Source organism: Populus nigra, chromosome 11, assembly GCF_951802175.1.
Source record: "Populus nigra chromosome 11, ddPopNigr1.1, whole genome shotgun sequence".
In the NCBI taxonomy this organism is placed as follows: domain Eukaryota; kingdom Viridiplantae; phylum Streptophyta; class Magnoliopsida; order Malpighiales; family Salicaceae; genus Populus; species Populus nigra.
The window spans coordinates 4430686-4445031 of NC_084862.1; the positions used below are offsets into that span (position 1 = coordinate 4430686).

Consider the following 14346-nt stretch of genomic DNA (forward strand, 5'->3'; position numbering starts at 1 on the left):
AGGCACCGTTTCGGAATGTGGTTGCGACTGTATTTTTAAAAATTTGAATTTTTTTTATTAAAATTTAATATGGTTTGTATATTTTGGATCGTTTTGATGTGCTGATATCAAAAATGATTTTTAAAAAATAAAAAAACATCGTTGACATGTATTTTGGCACGAAAAATTATTTGAAAAGCACCCGCAACCACACTGCCAAACACGCTCTAAATAGCACCGCCAAAAAATTAAGGAAAAGAAAAAAAAAGAGGAAACTGGAAGGTAAAACGGCACGCAACCGCCATTTCCTTTGAGTCCAGGTTGTTCTTCTTACCTGCCATTCAAGACCCAGCTACCTTTCTGCTTCTTCTTCAGGATTTTCCACTCTTCACCATTTTGCTTCTCAGTTCTTACATGCAATACATTTTCCACTTCCTCTAAACATTTGAACCATTTATTTTTCTGTCAATATTTTATCATTTTCCTTGTGGGTATTTGTTAAAATACCCATTTGCATTCATATTGTTTTTTCTCTTTGGTAAATATCATCTTTCGCCATTTTGAACAAAAACCATTTGGTTATTTTCCCAAAGAATTGCAATAGTGAGGTGAAGTTTGATCCTTTTGTGTGAATTTTTTGTGGGTTTCTTTTATTGAAGTGTGCCCGTTTTGATAATTTGGTGTTTAGATGGCGGATTCCAAGGCAAACCCGGCGATTTCAGAGCAAGTACTGCCTGATTTGCTAAAGAATACGCCTTCGAATATTGCAAGATTGGAGGATGTGATTGAGCATTGTAAAGGTCGTCAAAAGTATCTTGCTCAGACTGGAAGTCCATCTGATGGTGGTGATGTTAAGTGGTATTTCTGTAAGGTGCCTTTGGTAGAGAATGGTTAGCTTTTTTTTCTTTCTTTCTCCGTTTTTAGTCAGTTTATTCATATCTTGTTGTTTGCTAGTGCTTTCTTTGTTTAAAATAAATTAATTTGCTTTACCAGGTTTATGATAACATCAGAAAAGGGTAATGACTTTTAGAGTTGAAATTTTCCATTTTCAGAGTATTTAACTTCTATGAATTTACTTGTATGTAGGGGGGAAAACAAGAAGAACTTGGGAACTTAGTTGTGATTATTTTTTGCTTGATTTTGCTTTACAATTTTTTTTATTTGCTTTGCTTGGTTCTGAAATGTTTTTTTGGCTTAAACACATGGAATTGGGTGCTTGGCTTAATGTTTTGTCATTCATATTAGTTTGTGCTAATGCATGAAGAGAAAGAACTAACTTGCTAAATTATGAAGGGAAAGAAAAAAAAACCTCATTTTTTTTTGGTGTTTCTGCAGAGTTAGCTGCCTCAGTCCCACGCACTGAGATTGTGGGAAAGAGCGACTATTTTCGTTTTGGTATGAGGGATTCTCTTGCAATAGAGGCATCTTTCTTGCAGGTTATTTTAAAGACTTATTTGTTGATTTGTTGTTCAACCACCCGCATTTTATGTGTATCTTCTTCTTATTCGAAAACTTTTTCTTGAATGCAAAATGAGCGTCTATCCACTCATTTATGATGTTGTGTATATTCAGTTCAAAAGTTAAAATGTTATATTGACGTTCATTGGCATAGTTCCAGTAGGTTTTATTTTGGATATCATGTGTACAAAGCTATGAAACCTGATTGTTTACGGCAGAGATTAGAGAGTGACCTGGAAAGACCTTATGGAGAAACTAGACATATCTTCACTTCGACATATGTCAATCCTTTGGCCCTGGAATCAACCCAAGAACTTAAAAAAAAAATCAATCATTTTTACCTTTTTTGTTTCCAATTTGGATTTCATGATTCACAGAGAGAAGAAGAATTGCTCTCTAGTTGGTGGAAAGAGTATGCAGAATGTAGTGAAGGCCCAAATGGCTGGCCTACTACTAGCAAGAAGATTGATACCCAAGAAAATGCTGATTCTCCAGCGGGTGGACGAGCAGCTCAACTGCATGAAGTGGAAGAGGAGAGAGTTGGCGTGCCTGTAAAGGGAGGACTCTATGAGGTATGTAAGGCCCTTTGTTTTCATGGAAGTTTTAACTATGAAATTTCCAACCTTATTTTCAACATCTCTGTGGCCCTGTCTGTTTTTCTGTCTTCTACATCTTAATCATTTATTTTAAAAAAGGAGATCATATTGGAATTTCTTCCCAGATCAGTTTGGAAAAGAGCATCAATAATTGACAGGAAAATTTTAGCAAACATGTTGCCTTCAAGGTGGACAAGAAAGGACTTCGATTAAGAGCTGCTTGTTCATCTCTCCCTATTTGGTTATGTTAGCATATACATGGGCACAACTGTAAAGAGTTATATGTTTATGATAGGTGATGATATGCTCTGGACTCCAATTTAAATTCAGGGCTTTACAGGATCGGGCATTTGATTTTGTAGATAATGCTCCTATCTTCATGGTGCTTAGTTTGGACGGGTTAATGATAGGTTCTGTTGTAGGCTGATTGGAAACAAGTGTACAGAATAATTATGCAGCCTACCCCAATGAGAATGAGTTCCCATGCCAGAGGTTGTGAAAGTTCAGGAGTTCAAATTAAGTTTGTTTCTTTCAAGTGGATGATGGAGCTTTCTCATAGTTACTGAAATATTGATATGATGGTGAAGAGGATGAAGTTTATATCAAATGATGTTTCATGCTTGTAAAGGCTATGAAATCTGTGGACCACCTTCTTTTACATAATTCTATTGCTGCTGAGTTATGATGCCTGATTTTGTCTTCCTTTGTGCACTAGGGATAGCCAGAGGTAGTTGAGTTGATGAGTTGGTAATATTAATGATAGAGGTTAACATGTTTTCTTGGAGAATGGTCTGATCTTGTTTGATTGGAGCTTGTGGGATAGGAGATACGGTCAGGTGTTTGAGGGAGTGGAGCAATCTACTGATAGATGAAGTTTGATCATAGAGAAAAATATCCTTTGGCATTATGGGTGGTTATTTGGATTTTAAGCTGTTGCTGTGTGCCACCCGACACCGTTTGCATCATGGCTTGCATTTTTTTTACATGTTGTCACATGGATTTGCTTGCATTTTAAAATTTTACATTTACTGCCACATTGATTTATGTGTAAGAACTAATGGTGTAAAAGGAATTCAGTTCCAGTCAATCCATCTTTGCTGAGACTTGTGCTGCTAACATGCATTTGAGTATGTATGAATGATTTTCTGTTGCAATTTTTTCTTGCGCTTGGTATGATATTCAACAATTTTTGGAGATTTTTTCCTGTAAACATTTTCTAAAACTGGCCTGATGTCAATATGCAGGTAGATCTGGTGAAGAGACATTGTTTTCCTGTTTACTGGAATGGAGAAAATCGGCGTGTTTTGAGAGGTCATTGGTTTGCTCGTAAAGGAGGCTTGGGTTGGCTCCCTCTTCGAGAGGACGTAGCTGAGCAGTTGGAGATTGCATACCAGAGCCAGGTTTGCTTTCTTACTAACATCTACTCCTTCAATCCATGCTGTTTAACATACTGGATATCAATTCCTTGTCACAAATTGTTGGTTATGTCAATTAGAGGTTTGCATGAGTTTGAAAAGTGCATCGGTTAAAATCATAGTGGAGTAGCATTATTTTCTTTTAAAATGTATAGTTTAGGCGTCCAGTCTTCTTGCATTTTACTTCTGTTTCCATGATGAAGTTCTTTCTTTCTTCAACTTTGAATTTGTCTTTAGGTTTGGCATCGAAGGACCTTTCAACCATCTGGCCTTTTTGCAGCTCGTGTTGATCTGCAAGGCTCTACCCCTGTATGTATACCATTTTCTGAGAAGGGAGATTTCATTTTTTTTGGGGTTCTTATTATCCAGTGAAGTATATGGTGCACATCAGTATATGATTGAATGTGAATATAGGGACTCCATGCACTTTTTACCGGAGAAGACAATACCTGGGAGGCTTGGCTCAACATTGATGCTTCTGGCTTTTCTAGTATCATTACCTTGAGTTGGAATGGAATCAAGTTAAGGCGTGGCTACTCTGCATCTCTCTCAGAAAAACCAACCCAGGTTTATTTCTTACTTTGCTCTGACACTAGTTTATATGTTACTGTATGTATCTGTTGTCTGTGTGTGCAGTCAATGTCAGGTAAGAGGTGGTCTTTGTAGATGACCCTTGTAACTTTTGCAGGATTGCATCTTTGGCTAAGTCAACCTTCAGGTTGATGTTTAACCATGCACATCATGTTTACCATATTCTAAAACCATCGTGGTTTTGTAGTTAACGCTGAAAACAACATTTCTTACTTGCTTATGGTTCCTGCTTGGATATGGTGGAAGTGGATCCTCATGCTCTCTCTCCTCCTGTGTGTGAAGGGGAGAGTTGATATTGTATCTTCTGGTTATTGGGCCACTATTAATTAATTAATTTGATTGATGCTAATTAAAGCATACATGTCAGAATCAACTCACCAAAACTTATGGAACGCCTGTTAGGTATTTGATTCATCTTCTTGTTTCTGAAACAGTTCCTGAAAATTGTGGGAAAAAAATTCTGAAAAATTTAGAAACAGGAAGGAACCTGCAATATTCATTTCAACTGTTTAACCATCATTATAACCAACCTTTTGTGATAACCAGCAATGATCGCAATTTCCATCTAACCACCAATGACACTGCCGCCATTACGTCTCTTGCAGCCATCACTGATTACCTTCATTAGCTCACATTCATTATTCTTGTGCTTCTTGTTTTATAAACTTGGCTAACGACCCAGCTTACTTTACTATGACATGATGCTTGATATATGAATAATTTATAATTGATAAGATGAATGCACTGAAATTTCTTATGGCTGATGGAAGTTAAAAACAAATTGTCGCTTCCATTAACAGCCATTTTCTTTTACTTTAGGATGAACTACGACAAAAGAAGGAGGAGGAAATGGATGATTACTGTTCCAAGGTATGCACTATTTTGTTCTGCATGTGTATTGGACCATTTAATCTATATATCAAAAAAATGTGATGACATGATCTTTTCTTTGTAGATCTCAATTTCTCTCTTGATGTGCTTTTCAATTTTGCATCTTAATCTACAAATTACAAACATTAGGATTAGGAGAATGGCTACAAATGGCTTGTTCCCAGTCCCTCTTTTTAGTTATATATTTGCTGTTTTATGTTAACGTGAAAATAAAAATGTGGTGGCAAAAAGCTTGTAGACATACCTAGTTAAATATGCATCTTGTTCAGATTTTCCTTTTCTTTTCATAATTTGCTATAAAATAATTACTGCTTGTAATGTTGGACCCTGAATTTGTTACCTTTTTGTATATCTTTCTGCAATAAGTTTTGATAACTTTGTTAATAGCATAGGGTTTTAATCTTGTATTCTTGGTCTAGGTTCCTGTTCAGCATGTGGTTTTTATGGTTCATGGTATTGGCCAAAGGTTGGAGAAGTCTAATTTGGTTGATGATGTTAGCAGTTTCCGCCATATCACTACGAGTCTCTCTGAACAACATCTTACTTCATACCAACGAGGTGTTCAACGAGTTCTTTTTATCCCATGCCAGGTAAATTAAATACCACTGCCATTGCAAATTCAGTCTGTCTGAGAAGGTCCTAACTTTGGGACATCACTTATATTTTTGTGTTTGTTGAATATTATTGATCTCAAGAATTGTTTTCAAGGAGACATCTATTAATATGCTTACATCCAAGTTAATTATGGACAATTTCCAAAAATATTACTCCCCAAGAACTTTAATTTGTGATGTTCAAACAGTTGGCATTCTCCATGCATAAAAGATCTTTCTGACAATCTCTTATATCTTGCACCACTTTTCAAAATGGACAACTAAAATGACCTGCTCAAAAAAGAAAAATTAAATTGTCCTTCTGGGATGACATACTTTTGTGTTGAGCCCTTGATGTTCAAACTGTTGGCAATTCTCTGTGCATAAAAAGATCTTTCTGGCAATCTCTTATATTTTGCACCACCTTTCAAAGTGGACAACTAAAATTACCTGCTCAAAAAAGAAAAATTAAATTGTCCTTCTGGGATGACATACTTTTGTGTTGAGCCCTTGATTAATTGTTTATCTATTTGTATTGGTTGACTCCCTTGGGAGCTTGTGATGAATGGAGACTCCTGCCTCATTTTGTTTGCTTAATAAATTCATCAATTTTTATGTGATTTTGAGGAGCATAAGCTCTATTGATTTAATATGAATTGACAGATGTTGGACAAGGACGTCTGTAAAGGTATTTTTAACATCCCCCCTCTCCTTGAAGAAAATAAAGTGAATATGATGATTGCATTGGAACATTTTTATTGCATTACTTTAGTTGCATGGTGTGCACTCAAACCATATGGAAAAAGAAAGGGAGAGAGAGAGGAAGCAATAAAAATAATATTGCAGCTTACTTTATGGATTTATAGTGTTTATGGTTTTATGGATGGATGTTGCAGCTTACTTTCTGTACAAATAATATGCTGTAATTCCAGATTTACCAAAAAATCGGCAAGTTATGTTAGAAGTGGACATTTATATTCTGGACAATCTGTTTTAACATTAGAATCTTTGCAAACTTCTTTACTGATTCTGATTGCATGTCTTCGTGTTTGCTTCTCATATTTCACCCTCCTCTTTTCTTTCGCAGTGGAGAAAGGGTTTGAAGCTGAGTGGTGAAGCTGCGGTTGAAAAGATTACTTTAGATGGTGTACGTGGTTTGCGTGTTATGCTGAGTGCAACAGTTCATGATGTATTGTACTACATGAGCCCCATCTATCGTCAAGACATTATTAATGCGGTACTGCATACTTGATCCTTCTATTATATTTTCTTCCTTTTAATTATTAATTATCCTGCAAAGAAGGCTCATTTAAAGAATCATCCTTGGATGCTGTCATGAGATGGAGATTCCATCTTCACATATATCTACTGGAATGGATATTCAAAATCTATCAATTACTTTTCCAAACTGGAAGTTTTCTCCTTCCAACCAAAAAAATAAGAAATAGAAAATAAAAAAGGAATTAGTGAAAACAAACAAAAGCACCTCATATTGACACTACTTTTTCTGGATTGCTAGTAAAATAATTTTATGCATGTGACGAGTGGATGCTTATGGGAAAGAGCTACCTTAAGAGAACCCTGACTTAACAATGTACTTCAAAAGCCTTTTCATCTGTCATGGGTCTCTAATGCTATGATCTCAATTTTCATGGTCTTGGACTTGCAACAGAAGTTCAAATTTAACAATTTGGTAAATTGGTTTTTTTCCCTGAAACAAAAGAAGTCTCAACATTTTCAAGGCGACCATGAGAAATGCTAGTTTACATTATCTGGCATTATCTAGTCTATATTAAGTTGGAAGAACTAAGTTGGAATAACAATCATCCTAAATAGTTGATTTCCAAATTAGAACTATGGGTAACTAAATAATTATGATATAGTCATTTTTTCTTGTATGCTAGCGGTTCTACACAAGGTATACTTTTCTAATAAAATATATGAAAAAAAAAAGGAGTGGAGGGAATAAGTCAGGAGAATAAAAATTTTGAAGGAGAAATGGTGTGTGCTGTGAGGCTCATATTCAAGAATTCCTGACAATTAACAAGTAGGAAACTGGTTTCCTAACAGAGAAGCATGGCAAATAGAAGAAAATGGCAACACAGGATAAATTTATAAAGTTTTGCAGCTACCCTAAATATTGTTTGTGGATATTTTAAGCCATGTCTTAGCTTGTGAGCAGTAGATAGTCTTGATACCTGATTGATGCTAGCAACACTTCATGATAATAGCTCAAGTTCTTTCAGCAAGTGTATGTTGTGTAATGTTGTTTTATATTCCTTGTTGTATTTTATTCTTTTCATCTCTTCAACCAATTTGTTTGCAAAAAATTATAATTTTATTTGACGGGGACTAAAGTTGAAAGTTTAAAGCAATTCGGTTTCCCTTGCAAACATTTTTGGAGTTCAAGTTGATCGGTATCACTTTGCTTCAGGTATCAAACCAATTAAACCGCTTGTATTTGAAGTTCCTTAAGAGGAATCCTGGTTATGATGGAAAGGTATAAGCTCATTGTGCAATTGCTCCGTTTCTTCATCAAACTATACTCTTGATTTCTACTGAACAGTCTCAATATTATGTGAAAATTCATCAAGGTTTCATTATATGGTCATTCATTGGGAAGTGTCCTCTCATACGACATCCTCTGCCATCAAGAGAATCTGACTTCTCCATTCCCAATGGATTGGATGTATAAAGAATACTCTAGGAGTGAAGAATCTTCCCTTGATACGAAGCGTGGCACGTCAACCAACCTGGAGGATAACATCTCCAATGTAGTCAAAGAAGACAAGAAAATAGTGGATCCTGTTGAGGAAAAAATGATGAGTGGACGATCAACTTTAGTACATGAGAATGGACTTTCTGATGAATTTTCCACAATCTTGAGTCCCATTGCATCAGAGTTGGTTGGAGCTGCATCAGATTCAAATTTTAAGCAAATACGTGGAATACAAAGTCCCCATGAGTTTGTTTGTGGCTCCAGTGAAGTGTTTTCTCAGGAAAGAGATCACTTATGTGAAGCTAAAGAGATGAAGTTAGATGACCCAATGAGTGGTGTGGAGAACAGGGCAGTGGAAGGCAGTGAAAATGCCGGCAACAAGGAAAAAGAAATTAATATGCTCATGAAAGAGGTCTGCATTTTAGGTTATTTATGTTCTTTAGAATTTATTCAGATTGGTTTTCAATATGTGACTCTTTATGTTCTCGATTGCAGATTGATTCCCTAAAAGCTAAAATAGCAGAGTTGGAATTCAAGTGTGGTGGTGGAGATGCAAGTGGTGGGTTGCATCAAATCACATAATTTACTTGCATATTAGCTGAAAGAACTCATGTTTTGGTATCTCTGGGTTTTATGTGTGAAACAGAAAATGGAAAGGCAACTGAAAGCATGACAAAGCAACCCATATCCAAGAAATTGGCAGTTGGACTAGATGAAGCATCAAAGAGTTATACCCCTTATATCAAGTATACAAAACTTGAATTCAAGGTACATAAGTTCTTTTTCCTTTAATTTGTAATTTTCTTCTATCTCTATGTTGTGGTGGTATGCTAGCTTTCACCAACTCTGTGTGCGATTGCATTTCAAATTAAGACTGCAGAAGGGAGAGGAAACTTTTTTGAAACTTTATTCATTACGAATTTCACATTGTAGCTGAGACTACACAAAGTATCTGATAGATCTTGCCATTATTTTTATTTGAATGCTTATATATCAGGTTGACACATTCTATGCTGTTGGATCACCTCTTGGAGTCTTTCTTTCTCTTCATAATGTTCGGATTGGACTCGGTAATACTTGAAATGGCATGTCTTATTTGAACATTTCCTTTGCATTTATTTTTAATACTTGAAACAGCATGTCTCATTTTCAAAATCTAGTTTTAACAGTTGCTTTTCATCAATATTCCAGGGAAAGGGAAAGAATATTGGGCAGAGGAAAATATCAGTGAAGAAATGCCAGCATGTCGTCAAATGCTCAACATTTTTCACCCATTTGATCCTGTAGCATATAGGTTTGCCATTGCTGATCGATTCTCATGTGTTAAAACATTTATAATTTGCTTTTCCGCTTGTGAATAGTGGTCATCTTATTGCTATGAAAAAAGATGGAGAATGGTCTTGGGATGAACTTTTGATCTGTTTATATTTCTTCCAAACTGGGAGAAGTGTCAAACACCCCTCCCTCTGCTCTTCACTTATCACTCACAAAATCCAAGTTCCCTGTGTGTTACATTTCCTATACCTTTTTGTGTGTTTGAGCCTGGTCTCATACTCCTTTTTTTTTCTGTTTGTTTTCCTATTTAGTCGTGGTGGTCTTTCCTTAATTTGGTACAATTTATAAAAGCTATTTCAATATTTTTTATACAGAATAGAACCTCTTGTCTGTAAAGAATTTATCAGCAAGCGCCCAGTTATTATTCCTTACCACAAAGGTGGAAGAAGGTTGCATATTGGGTTTCAGGTGAGGCTCTTCAAGAAAAATAGATTGCGCATATAAGGGACTTCCACCATCCTAGGTTTTTATCTCCCTATATTCTTCCTGATTTGTTCACACTCTGTTATGCAGGAGTTCACTGAAGATTTGGCTGCTCGTTCTCAAGCAATAATAAATCATCTAAACGTTGTGAAGGTAATAAGCTCCATAAGATTTCCCAAGGTTATTCTTTCTTTTGTTTGCATGAAGTAAGCTAATCTTTGTGCAAAGTGGTACATGCTTCTTTCAATAATGTTATTTACTTAAGTGGGAAAAAGGTTAAAGATGAATTGTTAAATGCTAGCTGGTGTTGAGTATTCTTAAATCTGCAAATCTCTTGGTTTGCAAGTCTTCTCTTTACCTTTGAATCTGTGTATTCTAAATTTCCCACTCTAAACTTCACCCTGAGCTTAAATATCCCATATTGAAGGATTTTTGATTTAGAAGAGGTAAGATGGAAGGTATAAATATCCTGAACTGATTTATTTTGAGCCTTCCCAGACACTCCTTCTCTCCCAAGGCCTTGCAGTGAACCTACTACATGCCCTTTGGTGATATGTTAAAATGATAGGGTCTACTGACACAACAAGACCTACGCAAGTGACAGCACTCATGCATCAGAACAGATGTGCACATCTATACTTAGAGGGAAGATTAGGGGATGCATAAATAGACATGTGCATGCTCAATATTTAGCTAGCTATTCAGGACTACTTGAGAATTGAATTGATTCTTTATCTGTTAATCCATGTTGGAATCACTGTTCAGCTTGCGTTTGTGCTGGCTGAGTTGGTCCATGTTTTACAAGAAACATAGTTACCAATGCCTTATATATACACGCCTGGTTTCTCTTCATGTTAGAGGAGATTTTATAGGCATTGTACTAAAAGTTTTGGTATTTAAACAGGTCAAGGTGCTTACAGTTTGCCAATCAAAAATTGCTGATAGCGAAGAAGGTAGAGAAATTTAAATTTTCTTTGTTTTCATTGTGTTGCTTTTCTTTCAGTTTCTTCATACCATCGCCCCCCCCCCCCCCCCCCCCCCCCCCCCCCCAACACACACCAGCCCCCCTAGAAAACAGGAAAGAAAAGATCTCCTTTCCTCCTATAAAAACTATTTATAATCTCATCAACATTTTTTTTATCATTAATCTTTTTGTTATTTGTGTTTAAGAAGCAGAAAATGTCAATGAAAAAGAAGAGAGAACATATGGCTCAATAATGATGGAGAGGTTAACTGGAAGTGAAGGAAGAATAGACCACATGCTTCAAGTGCGTAGCAGTATATTTTCATGGTTTTGTTTAAAGCTGTACTATTATTTCACTCTGTTGAAATTGCTTAGCGCTTATGGGACATTTCTTTGACCACAACTTTGTTGTGCAGTTGGCACATGTGAGTGCATGCATGTGCATGTGGATGCACTTGAATATGTGGGTCAGCATCATTAATGCAGATGCTTTCTGAAAAATACAGGGACACAATTTTTTCTGCTTTTACTACTCTGATGAATAAAAAGAAAACGGAACAAAATTCTGCATGGGAATGTGGTTATCTACTTTTAACATCCACTGGTGTATAGATTCCCTTAATATTCACCATTTGGCTTCCAGTTTTGCATAAATGTTTATTTCATTGGTATTGGTGACAGCCTAGGTGTTTTTTTTTTCTGTTGATTTTCTATATCAATTACATTTGTTTGTTATTCTGAAATTCACCAATATAATAGGTCTAGAAATGCTTTCTTTTTAGCTTTTTTTAACAACAAAATTATTTGCATCTCATTCTGACATTTGCTGATATGATAGGTTTAGAGAAGCATTCACTACTGTCTATTTGCTGTTGTGATAACTTGACTAATTTTATACTACAGATGGAATCTGTATAGCTTAATCCCCAGATAATCTGAATTACTAAAAGCAATATTAATGATGTTTGCATTTTGGGAGGGATTTAACGTTTTTGTTTATGGTTCCACGGATCTGTCATACCACCGCTAATATGATTTGGTAGAACTGCTGTATTGCATTGGTACTAGTGATAGAATGTGAGGTGGTGTCATCTTGGCACTTCAACAATGGAAATTGATCATGGGCAGCTCCTTTCCAGATCATATATGTAATTCCATGGATGTCTAGGGATCTGGGGAACTAGGTTTGTGCTTGTGTCAGTTTGTGACATGGCCAGTTCAGAAATTGTGATGAAACAGATGCCCAAAATTTTTGCCGTACCTGATAATTTTTTTGGGGTAGGGATACAATTTAATCCAAACAAAGAAAAGTTATGTCCTGGTTGCTTCACTTTGTACAAGACTTTTAGTTTTCCTATATATCATAATTGTCAGCACATATCTGATTCCACTCCCTAACCCGTGTTTGTGTTAACCATGCAGGATAAAACATTTGAACATCCATATCTGCAAGCCATTGGAGCGCACACGTAAGTTCCTTTAACTTTGAGATCAAGAAATTTATTAAATCAAGATTTGGGATCCCTTTGGTTTCCATGTACCGGAGTATGACAAATTTTCTTACAAAATTGGTCACGATTGTTGAACTTAATGGGGATATATTTGAATATTAAGCCTTTGCTAGAAGCTTAGGACTGTTTAACTGGTTATGTTCACAAGAAGACCCTGAGTTGTTAATTAAAATGCGTAACATGTTGTGCATGTATCATTGAAATGTGTTGCAGCCATATCCCCGTAGAGAATATAATGCCTTTGGATGGGATGCATTACTTGCATGTAGGTTGTTTTATCTCTCCAAGGAGGTTTCTTGAAGGAAGTTGCATGGCTTTTGCTTGCTGTTCCCAAGTCAATTCATGTCTGTCTCTTTTTTTTTTTTCTTTTTTATAATTTGTTAGCACTGCTAGTCTGCTCTCCATTTTGTTCCTGGAAGAAAATGCAAGTGCTTTTTTTAATTGGTGAATCACGATGAACAGGAACTATTGGAGGGATCAAGACACAGCTCTCTTCATTTTAAAACACTTGTATAGGGAGATACCTGAAGAACCCAACTTACCTGCAGAATCTAGTGGAGGCACCTCAAAAGATGAGATTGGTTCCACAGGATGGTATGATCAAAGTGAAACTAATGAGGAACTCCCTTTGACATTCTCTGACAGAATGATGGCTAAAAACTTCTCAAAGAAAGCCAATAAATATATGAAAAGCCCCAAGTGCTGACTGAAGTTCTTGCTGTATGCCAGATTTAGATGCAGCTGCAGCTGCATTTAACAGGGCTTGGCCTTATTGTTTATCTTAAATGATCTTGCGCTAAATGCATCATCAGACTGGGGGCGGGTCACCAATTCTAGTGCAGCCTCAAAGATTTTAGAACGAAGTTGATATGGAATTTGAGGCGGTTGCATGTAGATGATAGTTATAGGGTAGTTACTCAACCATAGTTTCACACAGTAGATGTCTTGTTTTATGTTCTGTGCATAAAAAGAAATGCAGGTCTGTGAAAATGTAGGTTGCAAAAACTGTAAAAATGTACAGTACGAATGCCAGAACTAGAACTCTGTACCACTGGTTATAACTACTGTAACATGTTAATACGAACTAGAACTCTGTACCACTGGTTATAACCACTGTAACATGTTTATACGAATGGAAGGTTCACTGTCAACTTTCTTACTGACAGAAAGAGTGTCAATCAAGGCGTCTTTGTATCATATCAGGGTTCGTTTTATATCGTGTGCATGCTTTCTGTCTGCTTACCTCAAAAGGTAATTTCAAATTTCTGGTATAACAATTCCTGTGTGGGTTTTGAATACTTGTATCAATTTTAGTTTCATCAAGGTAAACACTATCCTGGCTACATTTGCAGCCTAGCTTCACCTTCTGGTGCAAAATCATCGAGCAATGGAAGAGATTTTTGGATGCCAGAACTGAATTTTGAGGGTAAGGTTTATTTCTGCACAAGGAACGGTAGAAATTCCTTCGGATGGTTAATTTTACTGGCAACTAGAGCATTCTTGCTGGAGGATTAATTGAAGGACTGGACCTTTAAAGACTAGATCAATAGTACTATAATTGCAGGTGTCCATCTTCTATACGTCAAGAAAGTTAATGAGTCCACTCAGTAAAATTCAGTCGTTGTTCAATTGTTCTGATTTTTAAGTCCATCACTGATTGCTGAAACATTACTTTTCTAAGTTCCTTATGAACCCCTAGTACTCTGCCAGCCAAACACTAGAGACATTATGACGCGGGACAACAAGCAAAAGAATTAAAGCCGGGAAAAGAAAGAAGCCTAGAGGAAGAAGAGGAGAAGAAGAAAGCCAAAGAAGAGAGAGGAGGAGAGTAGGGAGATGCAAAAATCTGCAATTTTCATTAATTATCAATA

The 14346-nt window shown here is 36.2% G+C and overlaps 1 protein-coding gene across 4 annotated transcripts; it reads left to right on the forward strand.

The window, feature by feature from the left end:
• Positions 1–207: 207 nt before the first annotated feature.
• Positions 208–13653, forward strand: LOC133668425 (phospholipase SGR2-like). 4 transcript variants are annotated; one of them, XM_062088268.1, is made up of 22 exons: positions 208–299; positions 668–869; positions 1315–1415; positions 1815–2009; positions 3278–3433; positions 3686–3757; positions 3863–4015; positions 4859–4909; positions 5350–5520; positions 6611–6760; positions 7958–8023; positions 8118–8654; positions 8738–8801; positions 8889–9010; positions 9240–9312; positions 9434–9536; positions 9892–9985; positions 10091–10153; positions 10905–10953; positions 11171–11268; positions 12387–12433; positions 12938–13653. In XM_062088268.1, the coding sequence occupies exons 2-22, from the start codon at positions 668–670 to the stop codon at positions 13179–13181; spliced, it is 2811 nt and encodes a 936-aa protein (XP_061944252.1). In that variant the 5' UTR covers positions 208–299; the 3' UTR covers positions 13182–13653. The 4 variants fall into 4 exon arrangements, with proteins under 4 accessions (XP_061944252.1, XP_061944250.1, XP_061944253.1 ...); XM_062088266.1 differs by lacking the exon at positions 208–299 and adding an exon at positions 306–587; XM_062088269.1 differs by lacking the exon at positions 208–299 and adding an exon at positions 306–587 and having other exon boundaries at positions 11174–11268.
• Positions 13654–14346: the final 693 nt, after the last annotated feature.